Source organism: Elaeis guineensis, chromosome 15 (assembly GCF_000442705.2).
Source record: "Elaeis guineensis isolate ETL-2024a chromosome 15, EG11, whole genome shotgun sequence".
Lineage (NCBI taxonomy): Eukaryota > Viridiplantae > Streptophyta > Magnoliopsida > Arecales > Arecaceae > Elaeis > Elaeis guineensis.
In genome coordinates this window covers 62857279-62880020 of record NC_026007.2, presented here as the reverse complement: position 1 = coordinate 62880020, position 22742 = coordinate 62857279, and the positions used below count along the sequence as shown (strand labels likewise).

General features: G+C 35.7%; 1 protein-coding gene across 6 annotated transcripts in view; it reads left to right on the top strand.

Moving 5' to 3' along the window:
• The first annotated feature begins 12430 nt into the window (after positions 1–12430).
• Positions 12431–22742, top strand: part of LOC105058187 (conserved oligomeric Golgi complex subunit 3) — a 48833-nt gene continuing 38521 nt past the window's right edge. For all 6 annotated transcript variants that reach the window (XM_073249173.1, XM_010941035.4, XM_073249174.1 and 3 more), the window contains exons 1-7: positions 12431–12591; positions 12827–12910; positions 13111–13218; positions 17014–17058; positions 17151–17225; positions 17363–17458; positions 20655–20732. In XM_073249173.1, coding sequence (XP_073105274.1) covers positions 12520–12591; positions 12827–12910; positions 13111–13218; positions 17014–17058; positions 17151–17225; positions 17363–17458; positions 20655–20732 — 558 coding nt within the window. In that variant the 5' untranslated portion in view covers positions 12431–12519. The remainder of the gene's footprint in view (positions 12592–12826; positions 12911–13110; positions 13219–17013; positions 17059–17150; positions 17226–17362; positions 17459–20654; positions 20733–22742) is intronic.

The window sequence follows — 22742 nt, the reverse complement described above, 5'->3', positions numbered from 1 at the left end:
GTTGTTTTGACCGCTGCATACTTAATCAATCATATGCCCCTCAGAATACTCGAATTTAAGTCTCCTATATAGTGTTTGAAAGAGTCTACCGATTATGTGGGCCCTCATAAAGTGTTTGGATGTGTTTGTTTTGCTCGGGATCATAAACCCTCAGTAAGCAAACTGGATCCACGAGCGATAAAATGTGTCTTTATTGGTTATTCTGCTACTCAAAAAGGGTACAAGTGCTATTACTCTCCTAGTGGTGAATATTCATTACTATGGACTTTACTTTTCGAGAAAATGAAGCCTATTATGAGAGTCGTCCATCAGATAGTGGGACATCAGAATTACTTCTTCTGGAAGAGTTTCTCTGCACTCTTGGATATTCTGGTGTCCAGAGAGAGTATCGTAATGATGATATCCAGGGAAAGCCTGATATTGGGATAGCTGAAGAGTCCAGTGTGCATCCACCAACTGTCCAAGTACCTCTACCGCTTGAAGCTTCTTCTCCAGAGTCTTCTTCTCTAGAGTTTTCAAATCATAATGGTAACACTATTCCAACTACTCCTTCCACTTCTGATCTTAACATTCCTATTACAAAGTAGAAGGGTACTCGCTCAATTGTTTCTTCTGCTCATTACCGTTACGATATAGCTAACTATGTTTCATATAAAAACGATCATCCAGAAAAATTTTTCTGTCACAATGGAAGTATGTACTGGATTTATTTTCTGAGACTGGGATATTGGGGTGTAAGCTTGCTATTACCCCAATAAACCAAAATCATCAGCTAGTAATAGATGGTAGAGCTCTAGTTGATTGAGAGAGGTACCAGCGACTAGTTAGAAGGTTCATATATCTCTCATATACGAGACCCGATATAGCCTATGCTATCAGTGTCATTAGTCAGTACATGCATGATCTATGAGACTCTTATATGGAGGGAGCTTTTAGAGTAGTGCGCTACCTAAAAAAATATCCTAGTCGTGGTTTGTTGTTCTCCTAATACAACACCTTTCAGGTAGAGGGATTCATTAATGCAGATTGGACTGAGTCACTGAATGATAGACAGTCTACTTCTAGGTACTGCACATATATAGGGGGTAATTTAGTTATCTAAATGAGCAAAAAACAGTCAGTGGTGGCTCGATCATTAGCAGAGGCTGAGTACAGAGCAATGGCCCTTGGTATATGTGAGCTTCTCTGGCTATAGAAGCTGCTTCAGGAGTTACAACTCCGAAACAAATTTTTTCTTCGACAGTATTGTGACAGCAAGGTGGTAAATGAGATTGTGAGTAATCTTATACAGTACGATCGTACCAAACATATTGAGATTGACCGCTACTTTATCAAGAAGAAGATTGATCAGGGCCAGATCTGCATTATCTTCATTCGGTCATCCGGTCAGATGGCGGATATTTTAACCAAAGGGCTTAGCCTATCCTCTTTTTCTAGATTGGTTGACAAGATGGGGATTCATGATATCTTCACCTCTTCTTAAGGGAGAGTGTTGGAAGGTTGGACCTAGTTAGAAATGTACCGAAATAATGATCCTAGGATATTACGTACTCCTTGGCATATTCTTGTATTCTCTTTCTATATTTGGGTCTACATATCTGTATTTATAGGCCCCTTATATACCCTCTTGATTATTGAAAAATGAACATTTCTCTCCATATTCATCAATAATCATTTTAATCATACATTTTTTTGGAAAATGTAATCATATACAACTCTAATCACCGATAAAACTATGTTTAACTGCTAGTAAAAGAAAATAATTTTGTAAAAAGGGATTGTGTTAAATAGAACGGTGCATGTAATCCATCAGATAAAAGTAAGTATTATATTTTTCTAGGCAGCCAAGCCTGGACAGGTATGGTTCAGAGCTAAACAGGACCATTAAATTTGCTTCAAAATCTTAAACGCCACTCGTTATGGTACCCGCAAGCTTGATATTTAGAATCAGGATATGTTAATTATAGTCCTCATGCTCGGTAGGGCTTCCAGAAGATTCCTTCTTGGCATTTAAATTGGTGGGCCTTGGAGAATTGGGCCTATCATAGTCTACAAGGACAACCTCAACCTGGAATCCTAGATATGGCAATTTTTTCTGCATGATGAAGTTAGACTTTATGTGAATATTCAGGAAGATAATGTTCAAAAAGGCAGTTATAAACAATGAAATATCAGCAAAAAAAAAAATGTGCATGAAATAAGCTAAATATAATTTTTCAGGTTTGGGTATTCACAGGTTGGGTCAGGTCTCTATTCTCCAGACAGAGGGATTTGGATCCAATATTGAGGTCAAGTTGAGTCGGATTCTTGAGTATAAGGTTCTAATCAAATCATAAAACTAAATAGATTAGATCGGATCAAAATTCAGTATATTCAGATTCCATCTAAAAAATGGAATATGTCCAATTTTAAAATCCCACCACCTTATGGACCCTTTAAGGGATAGGGCAAGGCAGATCATGATTCGGCCCGGCCCATTTGTAGCCTTAGCATAGTGACAAAATGAAGCGTTTGACAACATCCAAGTTGCAGGCCTCTCTTGCATCCGCTCGTTCATTCAAATCTTTCCTCCATCTCGCTGTTTTAATGTTTCTCTCTCGCTTCTTGAGTTTCTTTTGACATAACCATTCCATTTTCTTAGTAAAATTCATTAATAAGTGTCACATATTTATATGGAACACATATAATATATATATATATATATATATATATATATATATATATATATATATATATATATATATTAATGGAGGCTTCTGCATTCACAGCGCCATCATTTGACACATATTCATTTTCATGCATCGTACCTGCTAAATATACACAGCGGAGAATAAGACTGACTGTCATATCCCGAATCCAGCATCCGAATCCGACATGTGATGACCGCACACTTTTTAAGATAATACTTTAAAAAATATGCAAAGCCTATCTTCATATCAATACGTCAATCCAATTCAGACAATGGTAAAAGCAAATTTCTAATTCATTTATTGAATAAAATGATTCACAAAGTTTAAGTAAAGTAAATAAACATTTATTCTAGAAATACAATAAACAAAATGCATTTAGGATCCTACATTTCTCATAGCTCCTCAAGCCCCATAAGTCTTTCTGGATCTATAAAAAACTATAGAATATAAGAGTAAGTTTTACGGGCTCAATAAGTTATCAGAACCTCTAATTTAATAAGTATTTTAGATAAAAAATAATTTTTAAATTACATGATCTTTTCATAAAAATATTCTAACATATATAGAAGCATGCCATATCAATCAACATGAAATTTATAATATGCAAACACTCAAAATAGATTATCCGGATAATCAAAGATCGGCCTTCCACTCTCACTCTTCTACTCCCTCTGATTATGATCATGATCGGCTCGTGACTAACCCTGAAAGAGACTAGTTTTCTGACTACAACATACCGTCCATCGGTCATGTGCTAGCGATCACCTCACTAGATGCCTGGAAGGAAAACTAACTCTGATATTATATGGATAAATATACTCTCATCAATATGTGCCAACGATTAGCTCCGTCTAACTAGGTCCGAAAGAAAAACTAACCCCTGACTATAATATATGGTTCGTCGGTTGTGTCGGTAATCGCCCCCCTGGAAGCCCAAAAGATGACTAGATTCTGAATCTATATGATCATAATTGGACAAGAGAGCAGTGGACCAATACACACAACATATTATAATGCAAATAAATATAATTAATTTTTTACTAAAACATATATATTTGATCAAATATTCTACAAATCATTTTCATGTAAAGCATATAAGATAATTAATAATTAATTTAAACAAAATACCATAGGAACGTACACATCAAATCTTATGCACAATAAAATATATTAGGGTTAGAGGTAACTTACAATTCTTATCCTAAATTCTCGTGAAACTTCACCAATCAGAAAAACCAACCAAAACCTAAAATATTAAAATACCTTATTAAACTTCTAATGTACACCATTGAATTCGATCTAACATCCAGGGATCTCGACTAATCCTAGGATCTAAATATTTAGGTGGAGAGCAAGGTTACCAGTATGTGATGGATTTGATCACGATCATATCTCCAAATCTGTGATTCACTTGATCAATTTAAAAATCCCAAAGTCAAATCTAATTTTATAATTAAAAAATTAGAAATTAAGACTCGATCTGGTTCAAGTAAAATAGAAAGGAGAGAGTGAGAGAGAGATTTGGGTAAGATCAGAGTCAGGGCCTGATCCACCACAATATCCTAAGCATGGATCAGGAAAAGAAGATTAACAAACAAAAAAAATGAATTTATGAAAATTAATTAAACAATAAAGGAAAATGGGAAAATGGGGGAGAAGAAGGAGAGGGAAGGGAAGAGAAAAAGGAGAAGAGAGGGGATCCATGGCCAAGTGGGGTTGTGGTGGCACAATGAGTTCTACTGGGGCGGCGACGATAGTGGCAGCGAGGTGGTCGCCAACCAACGATAGAGGCAGCCTAAAAGTAAAGCCAAAGGAGCAAAAATATGGGGTTCAAAATAGTTTAAAATAATCTAAAAAATATGGTTGAGATCCAAGAAGAATAGAAGAGAAGGGAAGAGAGCTCATCGGCGTTCAACAGATGTGATGATTCTCGATCAATGACGGTGGCTTTTCGGCATTTCAAAAGTCATGAAATTGGGCCAAAACAGAGCAAGATGGAGGAAAAGGGGGGTGTCTTAGTTGGCTGGACAGCCTGGACTTGGGCTACGCCGGCTCATCAATCACTGGAGAGGATGATGGAAGGGAGAGGAGGGAGAGGGCTTGGTGATGGCTCGATCACAAGGGAAGGAAGGATTTAAATAGGGCTCGATCATGGAATAGATAGGGCCGGCCTAACATCGGGCATTCATCGGTTGCACTGGCCCCCAACGATCATCGACCAGTTCACACCGGCTTGGGATTCCTGCACTGGCCACCATTAGGTAGTCTTAACCACTTAGCAATGGAGATCAGTCAGAGGATTAGAATCTCCTATTTCGATCCTAAATTTTTTTTTTGAAAAATCATGATGGAAGTCGGAAGTGGATTTGCCAATTTTAGAAGAAAAATGGCCCAAGCGAGCTGGTTTTCACATTCTCCCCTTTTTAAAAAAAAAATTTATCCTCAAAATTTGAGAAATTTAGGCCTTTCAAAGTTAAAACTGAATATATTATCATACTACTCAAATATTTACAAGCAATCTAATCGCTCAGATCAAAAATAATGCTCATATGCATTTCTATACTAAAGCACAGACTTCTTAAGATTGTTTCACAACTCAAAATCTTTATGCCAACTCAAAAATTTTGCCCCTTAAATAATATATAGCTCAAGATCTTATCCATCTTTCATTAAAATCAGTGCGATAGCCCTAATTGGATCAATTATCAAAAGTTTTTCATCATATTCATGATTCAAATATAGATTAACAAGATTAGCATTAAATAAGTGATCAAGAGTCTAAGATCAAAATCACCATCATGATATAATGCATATTTATTCAAGATTGGATTGGATTTAATTGGGTGCAAAATCGCATAGCAAGATCCATTATTAAAATTAATCATATTTGAATCAGACTTTGAAATGAATTCGACACAAACACAATAGTGAAATTTTGATTCCATAAAAGATAATGACTAACCTTGATTATAGTGTTGATGTGGATAACAAGAATCTATCATAAAGTATGAAAATGATCAATATTGAATTATAAAAGTAAGCCCAAGAAAATAAGGCACTTGATGGCATGATTTCCATGTTAAAATTGAGATTATAAGGAAACAACGAACAATACATGATTGATTCAAATTAGATCAGATAGAGTCACTAATCAACTCTAGATATAAGATGCTCAAAGTTTTTCCTCGGCGCAGTCTACAATTGGACATATCTGAGAGAATAACATACACACATCACTATTAGCCTAAGAATCAAATCCTCTTTCATTACAAAATTAAATCTTCTATCATAAAATATTTCTGAACACTACCAATATGTTTCATTAGATTTTAAATGACTCAAGCCACCATACTTCTGCTGCACACTCTGATCAATATTCTCTGAAATTTTTTAACAATATCAGATCAAAAATTTTTATAAAATTCAAATAAAGATTTTTTTTACCTTACTTTTTGAATACATCGGGCCCTGATTAACCCTCAAGATAATTATCATAAAAATTATTATATTCTATATCTAACTCTAGATTATCTCGACAATTCAATCAGACAATTCAAAATCGAGCTCTCTATCAAGAATGTTAATTCTATGCTCCAATAAATTATAAGATCCCAAATTAACTTATAAGCATACTTGACTCACTTAATCTTCTATGCAAGGTCAAATCTTTTTAAGCTTCTCTCCCTTTTTTTTGTGCTAACATGAAATTCTACAAGCAATTCAAAAATGGTGGAGCAAGATCCATATCGATTCATAAACCTGATATTTTGACTTCCAAATAATTTTATAAAAATCCAATAACTTGGTTCTATCAAGATATAGGCTCTTATAATTTTACTATAAAATTTACTTCATTGATAAGAAAAATATGTTTATTTCTAGTATCACTAGGATAATGGTGAAACTAGTTTACTTATAGGATCCACTCAAAACATCAAGTAAAAGAAATTGTTCATCCTTTTTAATTACCTTCATTTTATTTTATTTTCACAATAAGAGAACCAGATTCTTCAAATTTTCCATAAATTCCATATTGCATCCAAAATTTGCCTTTTTCTCTCTTTTTTTTAGATAATCCATAATAGCTTTCAATCAAATTGAAATTGTTAATATATTCCACCATTATATCAAGATTAGATTTTTAAATTAAATACTAACATAAAATAATATAACTCAAAATATACCTCAATATATCAAATATTTAGCCTTTGATTACATTCCTTTTGAACTAAGTTTTGTACACTTATTCAGAATTTTATCAATGTAGACCTTCTATGCCTATCTTAAGTAAAGTTTTATATAAAATATAGATATTATGAGATAATTCATTAGACTTTTAGTATCAATAATTATTTTGAGATATTAATCAAAATCTTAAGTTCTACCCTACTCTCATTACTACTCTAAACTCTAAGATCTTGATCTTAAGTTCTGATACCACTCTATCATATCTCGAATCTAGCATCCAGATTGGGTACGTGATGGCCACACACTTCTTAAGATAAAATCCAAAAGAATATGAAATGCCTGTCTTCATATCAATACGTCAATCTAACTCAGACAGTGGTAAAAGTAAATTTTTAATTTATTTATTGAATAAAATGATTCACAAGATTTAATTAGAGTAAAGAAAGAAATAAAATAAAATAAAATACATTTAGGATCCTACGCTTCTCACTGCTCCCCAAGCCTCGTAAGTCAAAAAATATAGAATATAGAAGTGAGCTTTATGGGCTCAGTAAGTTAGTAAAATCTCTAATTCAATAAGTATTTTATATAGAAAATAATTTTTAAATTGCATGATCTTTTTATAAAAAGATTTCAATGAATATAGAAGCATGCCATATCAATCAACATGAAATTTATAATTAAATACAAACACTCAAAATAGATTATCTGAATAATCAAGGGTCGGTGTTCTACTCTCACTCTTTTAGTCTTTTTGACTATGGCTATGATTGGCCCATGGCTAGTCTCGAAAGAGACTAGTTTTTTTGACTACAACATGCCATCCATCAATCATACGTTAGTGATCGCCCCATTGAAGGTCCAAAAGGAAAACTAACTTTGATATCACACGAATAAAGATACTCTCATCAATATGTACTAGTGATTAGCCCCATCTAACTAGATCCGAAAGAAAAACTAGTCCCTAATTACAATAGACCATCCATCAAGACATGCGCCAGTGATTGCCCCATTGGAGGTCCAAAAGACAATTAGATTCTAAATCCGTGTGATCATTGTCGGATTAGAGAGCAGTGGACCGACACACACAACATATTATGATGCAAAGAAATATAATTAATTTTTTATTAAAATATATATATTTGATCAAACATTCCACGAATCATTTTCACATAGAGCATATGAGATAATTAATTTAAATAAAATACCATAGCAGTAGATGAATGTACAAATCAAATCTTATGCACAATAAAACACATTAGGGGTAGAAGTAACTTATAATTCTTATCCTAAATTCTTGTGAAGCTTCACCAATCAGTTAAACCAACCAAAACCTAAAATATTAAAACACCCCATTAGACTTTTAATTTACACCATTAAAATCCGATCTAACATTCAGGGATCTTGACTAATCCAAAGATCTAGATATTTAGGTGGAAAGCAAGGTTACCTATATGTGACGGATTTGATCGTGATCATATCTCCAGATCTACGATTCACCTGATCAATTTAAAAATCCTTAAGTTAAATCTAATTTTATAATTAAAAAAATTAAAAATTAAGACTCGATCTGAATCAAGTAAAATAGAAAGGAGAGAGCGAGAGAGAGACTTAGGTAAGATCAAAGTCAGGGCCTGATCCATCATGATATCCGAAGCATAGATCAGGGAAAGGAGATTAACAAACAGAAAAAAATAAATTTATGAAAATTAATTAAATAATGAAGGAAAATTAAAAAATATGGGAGAAAGAAGAGAAGGAAGAGAAGGAGAGGAAAGAAAACAGAAGAAGGAGAAGAGAGAGGGGATTCATGGCCGATTGGGGTGGTGGCGGCATGATGGGCACTACTAGGGTTCGATGACAGTGGTGGCAGGGTGGTCCGCGCTTAGTAACGGCAGTGGCGACAGAGATGGCCCAAAAGCAAAGCCGAAGGAGCAGAAATATAGGTTCAAAATAGATTAAAATAATCTAAAAAATAGGGCTGAGATCCAAAGAGTATAGAAAAGGAGGGAAGAGAGCTGACTAGTGTTCAAAGGAGGTGATGAATCTCGTTGGATGGTAGCGGCTTTCCAGCATTTCAAAAGCCTCAAAATTGGGTCGAAACAAAGCAAGAGGGAGGAAAAAGGGGATGTTTTAGGTGACCGAACTTGGGCTACACTGGCTCATCGATCGTCGGAGAGGGGGAAGGAAGGGAAGAAAAGGGAGAGGGCTTGGTGATGGCTTGATCATGAGGGAAGGAGGGATTTAAATAGGTCTCGACCATAGAATGGATAGGGCCGACCATTTGTCGGTTGCACCGACACCCAATGGCCATTAGCCAGTTCACCAAGGCCACCGTTAGGTGACCTTAACCACTCATCGACGACGATCAGCGAGGGTTCAAGATCTCTTATTTCGATTCCAAATTTTTTTTTGAAAAATCATAATAGAAGTTGGTATTGGATTTGCTGACTTCAGAAGAAAAATGGCCCAAGTAGGACGAGTTTCACACTGACAAGAGTCTTCCAAACGGTAGACTATAAGATGAAAATGCCTATTTACTTGGTGGAGTGGCAAACGCGGAGCCACTTATTATATTATTAATAACACCAATATGCCATTTATAGGCAACAAAAGAAAGATATGGTCAAGACTCAAAAACATAAAATATACTCTACAGATATCTAATCTAATCATAAATAAATAAATAAATAAATAAATAAATATATATATATATATATATTAAAATGGATGTTGGCACGATCGATGATCTTATCCTCGTGGATGAGCTGGAGGATAAGCCAACAGCTTTATAGGTGGATTGGTAGCTGACCATGCTCTTGGAGACGATGTGGACCTTTAGAGTGGAGTCAATGCCCAGATCGTGGATGTGCAAATGGGTATCGATACTCTCGATCCTATGAGGTCTCGACTCTATGAGAGCATCTTAAGCTCTGCCATGGCAACGGAAAGGAAGAGGAGGGAGTGAGCTCCAAAGGTGAAGAGCAAAGCAGGTGCAAAGCTTGGATAAGGGCTTTGGTCTTGGACATTTCGAGGAAGAAGAGCTTGGAGTCGGAGACAGTGGCGAAGAGGGTCTCCTAGCCAAGCGACTTAGTGAGGCCCATGGTAATGGCGATCTTGCCAGTGCCAGGCTGCCCGACAAGAAGGATGGCATTGCCAACGATCTTGCCCTCGTGGATGAGCTAGAGGATAAGACCAATAGTCTTGTGGGTAGACTGCTAGCTTACCATACCCTCGGAGATGGTGCAGGCCTCCAGAGCGGAGTCGAGGCTCAGGCCATAAATGTGAGAGTGGGCACTGATATACTCGATTTGAGTGAGGTTCCAACTCTCCAAGAGCCGCTTGAGCTCCGTCATGGCAGTGAAAAGGAAGAACAGAAAGTGAGCTTTGGAGGCAAAGAGCAAAATAGAGAAAAATAAATGCTAATACAGGAAGAAGGTAAGGATTTTAGGAGGAGCTAGACGGCAAGAGATCCATAGAGAACTCCAAATTTAGAAAAAAATAAAATTGATTATAATCCATACTATACATAAAATATATTTTTTTCATTATTTTAATTATTTTTGAAATGCATATATAATAGATATTAATAAATTAATAAAATAAAATATTTTTTCAAGAAAAAAAAATCATACCTTATGCATGCGAGGTTAGCTGGTAACTATAATAATGGAATCATTTGAGAACTAATGTGGGATCTTACCACCGCCCTCGGGACTCATGCTCAGGAGCTATCGAGTTGATAAGAATATCGATATGAGTCTTAAAGGTTGACCTCATCAGGAGGTCGATCTCATAAGAACGTCGACCTCATAAGAAGGCTGACTTCATCAGAAAGTCAAGATTATTAGAAAGCCGACCTCATCAGAAGGCTGAGATCATCATCATCTAGGCGCGTGGTAGTAGATCATTATCTGAGTTAATGACACTCTCAGATTATATCGACCTCGAGTCGACTTGACTCTTCAGTATTATCTGTTAAGTTGATTTAGTTCAGAACTATTAGTAAGCAGGACACTCACCTCTGTTATCTGTCGATCTCCTTTAACCGAATCAGCTTATGTCGGTTTCTGACTGACCTGATTATCGATACCAAAAGTATGGCATACAGTTCAGATATTTATCGATATTAGTCATTCTACATCGATCTATTATCCATGTGCCATCAGAAGTACGAATTGTTATTTGACAGCTGTCATCTAGCTTAGCCGTAACTATTTTTCAGTTGTATTCCAGCTCATTTGCCACGTGGGCAGCTGTTTCACGATCTCTGCACAGCGGGTCATTTTGTTACAATAATCTAACGGCCTAACAAATCTCTAACAGTCTAATAGATTTCTAATAGTCTAACAGTCTAACAGACTCGAATAGTCTAACAGTCTTTTCTTAAAGCTTAAGCAAGCTCCCTCTATAAAAAGGAGATGAGGTGCTCTCTGGAAGGTAAATCCAAGCCGAGCCTGAGTGAATAAAGATAAGACTCTGTTAAAATTTTTATTAAGGAATCAGAGTTTTCTCCACTTATAATTTATTCTACTTCTCTCCACTCACAAACTCTCATCTCATACTTTCTATTTCTCCATTTCTACTACCTGTTCTCAAGGTCTCGGCTGATTTAAGCATTGGAGGGTCCTAAACCAGAGGGCACCCAATGATTTTGGGACTTCTTTTATAGGTTTTGCTCGCGGTTCACGTTGGCGCAACTCTCAGCTCTCCAGATCAGTTAATTGCCGACCTTACCTCTGGAGTCTTGCAGCAATAGGAACCTATAAGGGTCTATTTGGATGTCCGAGCCCAAAGTCCTATTAGTTTTATGATTGGACGATGATAATTAGCTAAATTAGACAGGCTAAGCCTATCTTTATGAATATTAAAATAATCATTAGAGTTAAGGTCTTTTTTTGTTCCTCTTTGGGATTCGGACCAATCTACTTTAGAAATTCTTTGGATTCTTATAAATATGAGTCTAATTCAATTTGACTTGATTGTCTTGGTCTAACCCATGAATCTCGTAGGATTTTGAGCTTATACATCACAAGCTCATGGGAATCATGGGTTTGGGCAAATACAAACATCTAAATGAGGTCAGACCAGATCCGTCTTTATAAATATCCAGAAAATCATTGCAATGTACTGGTCCAAATCCTATAAATAGAAAAAAACCTAAGTAGATCTAGGTATTTATAAAAATAGATGGGGCTAGACCTCATTTAGACGGTTATATTGGCTCAAACTCATAATCTCTATTGAATTTTGGGTCCGGCCACGCAAACAGATCCTAAATAGTTTTGCTGACACTACAATCGAATATCTGCATGAAATTTAGAATGTGTGACCCGTAAGTAATGACATATTCCATATAAAAACTGCCCCTCAATTGCAGTGTCTATATGAAATTTAAAACATCGAACCTGTAAATAATTGATTAGCTGGTCAGGGACCAAGAAGTAATTTATCCTGACAAGTTTGCAGCCTTTTAGATGCAAGCATGGAGCCTGGAAGGTAGGGACCTTTAGGAACTTGCAAGTCCACTTTGGGAGCTGGAAGTAAATTTAAAGCAATTAGTAGTTCGATGCGGTAAAGCTCTTGCTGTATCGTTCCCCCTTTGCGTCCTACTTCCCTTCGCCTCATTCCACTCGGATCCATGGCGACCACCACTCTTCCCAAATCCGAAGCCGTCTCCAAGGGCTACAACTTCGCCTCTACATGGGAGCAGGTAATGGATCCGAACCCTATGTCTCGCAAACCCTCGTCCCCTCAATTCCTCGTCCGTCCAAGATCTCTGTCTCGCAAACCCTCGTCCCCTCAATTGCTCGTCCGTCCAAGATCTCTGTCTCGCAAATCCTTGTCCCCTCAAAACCCTAATGGCCGCGAGATCTATCGATGGTTATCTTCTATAATGCTGGATCTCCTCGGAAAATCCTTAAATGTTACTGGATCTTGCTTCGCAGAACGCTCCATTAACAGAGCAGCAGAAAGCCGCGATCTTGGCGCTGTCCAACGCGGTCGCGGAGCGGCCTTTTCCTCCGAATCTGGTGAGCGCTCCCAAAATACCTCTAGTTATCTACTAAGTGACTGTTTTCATTTGTGATTCTCATTTTTATTGGATTTTTTTTTTTTGGTGGGGGTTTGGGGTGGGGTGGGGGGGGGGGGGGATGCGATTTCATGGTCGCTTTGAGAAAATGATATGTCTAATGACCATAATTTTGTGATGTTTTGATCGTATTTGTCGCAGTCTCAGGATCAGGTTCCAGGAAAAGATTGTAATTTATCGATCTCCACCCAAGATTCGACCGCGGAAGAGACGGGGGCCACGGATGCAGTTTTGGTCAATACTCACCAGGTTCTCCTTTCCCTTATTCGTTATGCCATGGTGTTCTTACGATCTCGTTTCTTGTAGAATCCTTTGCACTTGTAATCGTTTCTTAAGCAAGAATAAGAAATTTAGTGTTTTTGCTGTCAGCTATATCTTACCTTGACAATGCCCTTGCTTATGAAATGTTTCTCATTAGGGAACTCAAAAGCCTCTTTGTGCAGTGATGCAGATATTCTTTGTAATTCCAAAAACTCATGCTTATCACAATTATAGCTTCTGCTCCAATTATGCATGATAATTTTATTACCAGAATGTCATACTAGGGCCTACACTGAGTTAACCAGATCTATGATAGATGGAGGCACAAGACATCTGGAAATATCTAATATCTTGCTATGTTAATCTAATAATGAGACATTGTGGTTTCAGTAACCTAGGACCTCATCCAAAAAGAGGTATTATTTGAGTTCCTTAGTCCAAAATAAGTATCCAAGGTCTAATCAGCGAACGACTAATGTGAGACCTGGCACATGGTGGCAGGGGTCCTCACACAATATTAATTGCCTAACGCAATAAGAAACACAATTGGTTACTTTACTGCCACAAGTAAATAGAGGGCCTGTTTGGTATAACTTTTCTTTCTTTTTTTATTTTTAAAAACAAAATCACAGATATCAAGGCAAAAAATGTTTAGTGTTTTTGATTTTATTTTTTATTTTTCAACGATCATTTTCATTATTTCTAGAGAAAGAAAGAAATTTTTTCTTTCACTATTTTCAAAAATGAGAAATTCATGTCTTTTGCCACCACCACCGAGCCCATCTCCTTTGCTGTCCTTGTCATATTAGCCACAACCATCACCACCACTATTATCGTCATTGCTGCTACTAGTGCCATTGATATGCCACCACCACCACCATAAATGCGGCTGTTGTCACTCCTATCACTTCTGCCCCACCACCATCGCCACCACAACCTTTGCCATGCTACCACTACTGTCATGGTCACCATCACTATATCATTGGTGCTCTCATCACCATTGTCGCTCCCACCACCATTGTTGCTCCCACCACCACCCCTTTGCTATCACCCCACTGCTAGCACCCTGCTGAAACCACCACCACCCCCACCACCATTGCTATTATCATGTTTTTAGTTTTAGGATTAAAAAAGGAGGCAAAAATTTTATTTTTCTATTTCTGAAAATAAAAATATGAAAGTGATGCCAAACAGCACCAATGCATAATGTTTCCCATATTGTTGTTTGCATTGTTCTTCTGACTAAACTAAACTAAAGAAGCTCACCATTTTTTAACTTTGACCCCTTGTTGTAAATACATGTTCGCTTTGCTTTATTGGTTTGAGAGATAATATATACTTCATTATCCTTATTTTTTATTGAATGAGCATGTTGCCTCTTTTTCACTGTTGTCAGACATGAGTATAGCTACCTCTTGATGCTTGTAGAACAACAACTTTGCAAACATCTTGAATTGGCCTATCAAAACATGCTTGTCTTGTTCTCTGACTCAAGCTACAAAAGATTAGGTTGTTGCTTTGCCTGTATGATAGGTTTGCTAACACTAGATCACTCGTAGAGCTTCCCCTGTATCTGTTGTGATGAGTGGTGTTCTACTTTTTAAAACTAAAGACCAGTTGTGTCATCTTGATTCTTGAATATAAATTTCATAGATTTTGCAACCAATTTTACTTTGCCCTCATGGATAACAAACTTAAAGATAATTTAAAATTTTTTTCTGCATATCCATTAAAACTATGAAACCTGATTTAATTAATCCTTTGGAAGTTGTTGCTTCCCCTTATCTCATTCCACTCTTGTCTCATGTCATAATGCCTTTTTTACTACTTCGGCATGACTGCATTCCTGAAACATTATAAAAATATGTTCCAACCTTTGACAGCTGGTACCTTGCTAATAAAGGATCCAAATTAGAAATCCAATTGAAGGTGGGCCTGATATTTATCTTTCTTTACTGGTGAATTTATTTTCTCATTGAACTTTACGAGAGAAAGGTTAACGTTGTTGCCCACCATCATCATATTTCATGCCATCTACAATCATCGGTATGCAGCTATTCACATACATCAGCAGCACTGCTGGGTAAAAGAATTAGAACTAACTTTTTGCTATCTTCGTCAGCTGAACCATCGTCTTATTTCTTTGATTTTTCTGCTTTTGTTAATCAATCAACATTTCTTGATTGTTGGTTTATCCATCAACTTGTGATTAAGTGAATCAAGTCATGTTTCCTTAAATTTCTAATAAAGAAGAGGAAGATCATGCCTTGTTGATTTTTCAGGTTGGCTCTAACTAATCAGCCTATGTGGCCTTAATGTTTTCCAATATTCCTTCTAGGATCCAGATATTCATAATGCAACTTTACCTTCTCTTGTGAATGGGTCTATTGTCCCATGTCAAGAAAACTTTATAGCTTGATGACTGTGCAAGTGGATTTCTTAAATCTGCCTGCTTAGTGAAGTTGAAATAACAAATAAATTTCAGATTTCTGTTTTTCTAGAAGTTCAGGCAATCATTTCATGTGGTATTGTTTCCTTGGTGACCCTTAAACCTTACATTTTTTCACCTTCAAAGAAGAAGAATAAATAATGACTACATATAGTTATTTTTTCAGAAGAGATTATTATAGATGCTGTCATTCCTCGTCTCAATAGCATAAACAATCCGTATTCTTTCTTAATGAGGATAGCTTTCCTAATAAGCCTAGAAACTCCCCAACTGCTTACAATATTAATTTTACTATGTTAGTACATATGCAAGACCGCGGACTACTAGTTTGAAGCTTAAGTAAGCTATTAAGTTTTTAGCTAGATAACAATGTTCAAGTTATGATCCAAAAGTTGCAACTTAAGTTAGGGTAGGGCTCTTAATGCTTTCTTGAGCTTAAGCAAGTTTAACTCGTTGCGGGTGTTGTACGTTTAGCCTAAGCAACAAATCTGGGAACTACCACTTAATTTAGGTCTGGTCCATTACCACAGGCTTCATTTGTTATTCTGTGATTTCAGTTGTTTATTGTGTCTTTAATCCTGGATCACCATAACAACTTTGTTTCTATTACTTAGAGCCTTCGGACAATCTAATAGAACTTAAATAATGCTGCTGAATGCAAAATATGATATAAAATCTTCTGAATAATGAACAAAAAGAATCAAATTCTCTAACCATTATCCTTCCTTCTTTTATCATCTAGAGACAATCTTCCATCTGATATTGTAGAATTCCAAGTTATTTGGACCTAGCCTTTTACCTTTCTTCTTCACAACGAACACACTTCACAAGCTGAAGTAGGAAAAATATTTTTCCAAATCCATTAACCTTTTCTCCTGTTTCTGTCTGGAAACTGATACAATCCTTACCAACTGAAGTTTCAGTCAAGCAGCTCTTAAAACAATCCATATCTTGCAAAAAAGACTGAGAAGGAAAAATACTAACATTTATGAAATAATAATCTTTGGTGACACATTGAACAAGCAGATATTCAGAAGTGCATTCTTTCTTCTCTGTGTTACCAAGAAAATGTTCTTTATTTCAAGAATAGAAGGTTTTCTAGGCGAGCCAAAAAAGCACAAAGATTGTACAAGTTCAAAGCAGTCTCTTCAGTGTTTTTCCTTTTTTCTTTCAAACATATAAACATGCATGCATGCATCTGTGCGTGCATGCACACACACACACACACACACACATACATACATACATACATACATACATATACAAACATGCATGCATGCATACATACAGTTTTGATCAATTTCACTTAATTATTTTTGTTGATTTGATTGTAGTTTTACAAATGGTTTACAGATCTTGAATCAGCTATGAAGTATGAGGTTGGTGCTGAAAATCACTCTTTTATTAGTATAAATTATAGAATTTTTACATTGTATCATAATGTAACCTCAGTTTTCTCATTTTATTACAGACAGAGGAGAAGTATCGTCTCTATGTGAATACACTGATGGAACGCATTCAGATATGTGATGGAATACTTCAACAGGTAGGTTTATTGGATCTTATAATTACAGGTTCTTTCAGTAGCTATTCCACACGAATATTGGTGCAAGTCCATAAATAACGGTTGTTAGCTGATGTCTTTTTCCTTGAATCTGGTTTAAGTAGCATCTTGTTGTGCAGGTGGATGATACCCTCAATTTATTCAATGAACTACAATCGCTGCATCAGACTGTTGCTACAAAGACAAAAACTTTGCATGATGCATGTGACCGATTAGTATGTCCTCCAGCATGTTCTTGTTTCCTATTCTTTATATTCTTTTCCTTCCCTCTTTGTGAATTATCATTGATTTCTTATGTGGATGTGCTTTATGATGATAGCATATCTCTGCAATAAAGAGTAATCTGTTTCCCTGGCTCACTTTATTTTTCAGTCTCAAAGAATTATTATTAGCAACTGTTTTTGCTAGTCAGCATCTGCACATTCCAACAAGGAATGAAAAGTTAATATGCTAATATATATTTATCATCATTTTTATGTCGCAACCAACTTCTTCTTCCGAGCATGTGTTATCAGCAATATTTTGGGAAGTAGTCAATCTAATAGAAAATGGTGATGCTGATTTTTAGTCTTGATGACTAGGCCTTGAACTTTACCATGTGGAATTCTGTTGGATGGTCTGGAACAATTGGCAGGTGTTTATGCAAAAATAGCAACAATGTTGAGGAAATAAGAATTTCTGACAAATGCGGGCTATCTAAGGAGAATGCTATATGTTCAAAGAGGTTAGAATTGGTCTAGCTAGAAATTTGGCAACTAATAGTAACGTTCTGAATGGCAATTGATTTTAAATTCTGGAGGATCTGAAGAAGGTGGATATTGGATAGAGCTTAACAGAGAGTTCAGAAAATGGTAGAATGATAAATGAAGGATGTTTATATTTGTGCAGTTGAAGTGTGTAGCAATTACTATTATTATTGTAAATAGATGGATAAAGGTGTTGTCGATATGTTTAGTCAAGAGACTAGGGTACTTTGTGGTTACTTTGAATCAGGTGTAGACATGAGTCTATGAAGTGCCAAATATTTACTGATGTAGATATTACAGTTGGTTGGTATACTGTTTATTATATAGACTTAGAAGATTATCAGCATTGCTGCAACTCTTGAGATACATAGATGGTCATTCAATTCCTTTTAAAGTAGATTCTGGACATAAATTGCAGTGTTGTCAATTGTCATCATGATTTTGGTTTGCATGGTGATCAGATTGGAGATGCAGAATTTTGATAAGATGTAAGCTAATTTGAGGTGTTGGGTCAGTGAATTTGTTGAACCTGGTGATATCTTGATAATCAAGAGTTTGTTAGTGAATGTGAGGTTACTTATTGTAGTGTATAACAGCCCTGAAATTTACAACCTAGTTTTGATAGGGCTGCAAGCCAGTGGGGATGCTAGTTGGTGTTCAAAGCACAGCACAGGAAATATTCGAGTGGGTTATGAATGAATTTCATGGAATATTTTTGGAAATTAAGTCAAGGTTAAGTCTTCTTGCTACTCAAAGTGATTCTTCTTTCACATCCTTAGTAGTATGAAACTTCTCTTTAGGGTGCTGCACCTGCTTCCTAAGTGCTTCTTGTAGTAGTAGTTGTTGTTGTTGGTTTTTCCCCAAGATATACTGTCAAACTGCTTCCACACTCGATACTGCTCTTGCACATGCTCCTGCTTCTGATAATTAAGATCAGGCCGATGGAGGCAAATGGTTGTCATATTGCTCGAGATTTTTTGGATCTCACTATTGTTGACAGAGGACCATCCTATGAGGAATCTAGGTGCACTTCTATTAGGCGCAAATATAGAAATTAAGGAATTTTATTTTATTTAAGGGAAAAAAAATTATTTTTATGTGAACTCTACGAGTAGAATTTTATAGACTCTAGAATTAGAATTTTGTAAGGACTCTGGTATTTTGTTTTTATGTGGACTCTCATTATGGTTTTGGGTTGCCTATATAAATCCATTTTATATAATGCAGAACTTAATTTGCATTATTAAGATTTGAGAATATAGAATATTCGAGCTTGTTCAGTCCTACGTCAATTTGGTATTAGAGCTGGTTCTGTCTTGGGTCAATTGTATTACTTTTACAGTACATATTTGGGGAGTGCAAACATCAAGAGAGAGAAATGTTGACACAAATTTTGTGCAGCCAAGAGTGGTTGAGTATTTTAATCTGGGAGCAGATAGACCCCTATGCTCATAATCAAGAGACACAACTGATTTACTATTGCATAATATGTATGTTGGTCTGATAAATATTAGGTAACATTAAGTATCTTATTATGTAAATTGCATACTTTGTTATTTTAAGGCCAGCCAATTTTGTAGACGTATTTATCAAGGAAAGAGTAGATGCTGAAGTTTCCTGGTACATCTATGTGGCAGTGCTGGGGAAGGGGGAAAAGGCGACACAGTACTTCTTTAGCACATGGAGATAATAATAGAATATTTGTCATTTAAATTTTTTTATTGATGATGCTAAAGAGAGAACTGATATCATGCATAAGATTTATACTATTTATCTAACTTGCTTGTTCTGTTAAAGCATGCATGTGCACATAAACAACAAGATGAGTGAAATATCAAAATGCACACACATGGGAACATGGAAAGATTTTCAACCTGTGGAAACTGGAAACATGTTGCACATCCAACAATGTGCTTGGACAATTTACCTTTTATTTTAAAATGGGCTAGCTTTTATGAGTTAGTTACTGAGAGCTGGTATAAACTTTGAACATTTTTGCTGATGTTAGAAAAGGAAGCTGAAAATAAACATCTGGGATACCAAATCAATTTTCTAACATCAAATAACACAGTATAATGATCAGTATAATAAAGTCAAGCAACTTGATCTTTTGTGCAAAAAAAAAAAGTTTTTTTTTAATGATTGCAAGTTATAAAGTTGAAAATGGTTGAAAATTGAAAGCCAATTGACACACTTTAATCATCAGGACAGTGCCAAATCTCTCCTATCTGTCATCATCTTATGCATGAAATATAAATGTTATCTTTTTAATAATGAAAGACAACTTCTAGGAAACTAGATATCATTTGGTAGAAACTATAGATATTTAGGAGATCTATGAATGTCCTTGTGCATGTGTGAGAGGATCACTTGTGAATGCATTCATAATGCTAATAGATAAGGTTTTGTCCCTAAAGTGTCATACGTGTGTCAAGAAATCTGACAAAAACTTATTTTATTTGATATTTTTTCTGTGTAAATTTGTGTTTTGTAGCCCTACCAAGTGTTCAAGTTATAAATGCTTAAATTTCCACCTTTGAGTTTTACTATCCTCTTTCAAGATCTATGCTTTTGTGTTTCATCTAGTGATTATAAGGAATAAGGTGCTCTAACGTGATAACATTCCTGCAGCAAATAATCAAGTTCTTATCTATTGGTATTGTAGTTGATAGAGAAGCAAAGGTTGATAGAATTTGCAGAGGCACTTCGAAGTAAGCTCAACTATTTTGATGAATTGGAGAATGTAAGGACTGAATATTTGTTCTTTTGAATTTTTGTAGTTTATCTTATAGTATGCAGTTCTTATATTTTTATATTGTCTAAATGATATCAGGTTTTCATCTTTTTCATAAAATATGTGAACATGTAAGCTTACTTAGATTTTGAGGCCTTGTACTTTGACAGCCATATTTTTTCTTTATTGTATAAACATTAATTACATATTGTGCAAGCATCTTGTTTGGGTCTTATACAAGGGTATTATTGTAAATATTTGTTCCGTTGCATCACAAAACACCATAAAAAATACTAGATGAGGACATGATTGATGCATTTATGATTGATGTATTATGTAAATATTTGTTCCATCGCATCACTAGTTGCTTTTTGAAAATACTGACTGGGTGGTCCAAGTTAATTCACCCCTACTAATGCAATCATCAGGCTGATCAAATTGCATGATCTAGCTAAAAATGAGAAGTAAAATAAATGTACAGACAAAAATAATTTCTAAATCCAAAACAAATAGAACAATTTCCAATGCATTAGCCATAAAATTCAGAACTTTAATTTATGCCCGGTTTTTACCTGCTAAATTCAAATGATGAATTTGGTTTTAGTCAATAGAACTTATTTTTTGGTTCTTTTATTTTATTTTTTTTTAAAAAAAATCTAGAACATGCATTCATCGGCTGTTATTGGTAAAATGAAATGTGCTTGTGGATGCTTGCAATGTAGATTGACTGCATGACATGATCAAACTAAAGTGACTATATCTTGGGCTGAAAACCTCATATAATTCTTTTGTATTGATGATTGATTGCCTGGAATTTGATGTTGATTTTTTTAAAACTTTCTATATATTATCTATAGTCTACAGGCTGAGCCTTTTTAATGCTAGATGATGGTGGAAAAATAATTTAATCTTTTAAACTCCCAGCCTTAGTATTTTATGTGTAAATTTTTTTTTCCAAAGACCCCATTTATCTAAGGATTGTAGTTCATGTATTGAGCTATTAGTCCAAACATAAAATGGATTCTCAAATGAACAACTCCTCTTAATAAGACGATGTTCATTGAAGGGCTGTAATCAATTGTTTGGACCATGGTTCTCCAGGATTAGGCAATCTTGACTTCAAACAAAATGACAGAATTGCGGAAACTTGGAACGGTTCTTCTGAACCACACTATCGAAGAACTTGTTAATTACATCTCATAAAAGATGACCCCTCATTAAGGAGTTCAGCTTATAATACAAAATTTTCTGGTCATTGTACATCAAATATATGTTAAGGGTATTGGATCCTTAGGCATAAAGGCCTTGACCCTCACCTTGGCTACAAGGGGAAGTTGAAACAACACTCTAAATGCAGTTTATTTGTTGCCTTCTTATTGTCTTGAACTCAGAATGTCCTGGCGAATATCTGTGTAGATTGTCCTCCTTCACCCTTCCTTTTTTTTTTTTCCCTATTTATATATTTAGAGGACGTGGTGGTTTGGGTCATTATCAAATATGCCATATGGTGGCTTTGGCTTGTGTCAGATGAAAGAAATGACGAATGGTTTTCATATAGTTAAGCTATGTGGCAAGAGAAGTTCCATATCAGAAAAAGGTACCATGTGGCAATTACTTTATGCCACATGGCAAGGAGTAGTTGTGAGACACATGGCGATCTTTTTTCTTGCATCATGTGAGGATAAGAATAAGTTGTGTATGAGAAAACTGGAATTTGCAGTCTAATTTTATGCTGCATGGTCTCCAGGAGATATGTGTATGAATTAAGATATGTGGCGCTAGATAATTTTATGTCATAGTGGCTGGGAAAAAATAAGACATATGGCTCTTGGGAAAATTAGACCATGTGACCAGAAGATGGGCAATTCAGCCATTTCTGAACCTCATTTAATGTGTCCAGAAGTTGCTGATATGAACCTCTTTTCAAATTGTAAAATGCTCTAGTTGAACTCCGGATATGAGTGTTCAAGCCATTCTGTGAATAAAGCTGATAGTGATGGTTCTGCCCTTGTCGAGCCT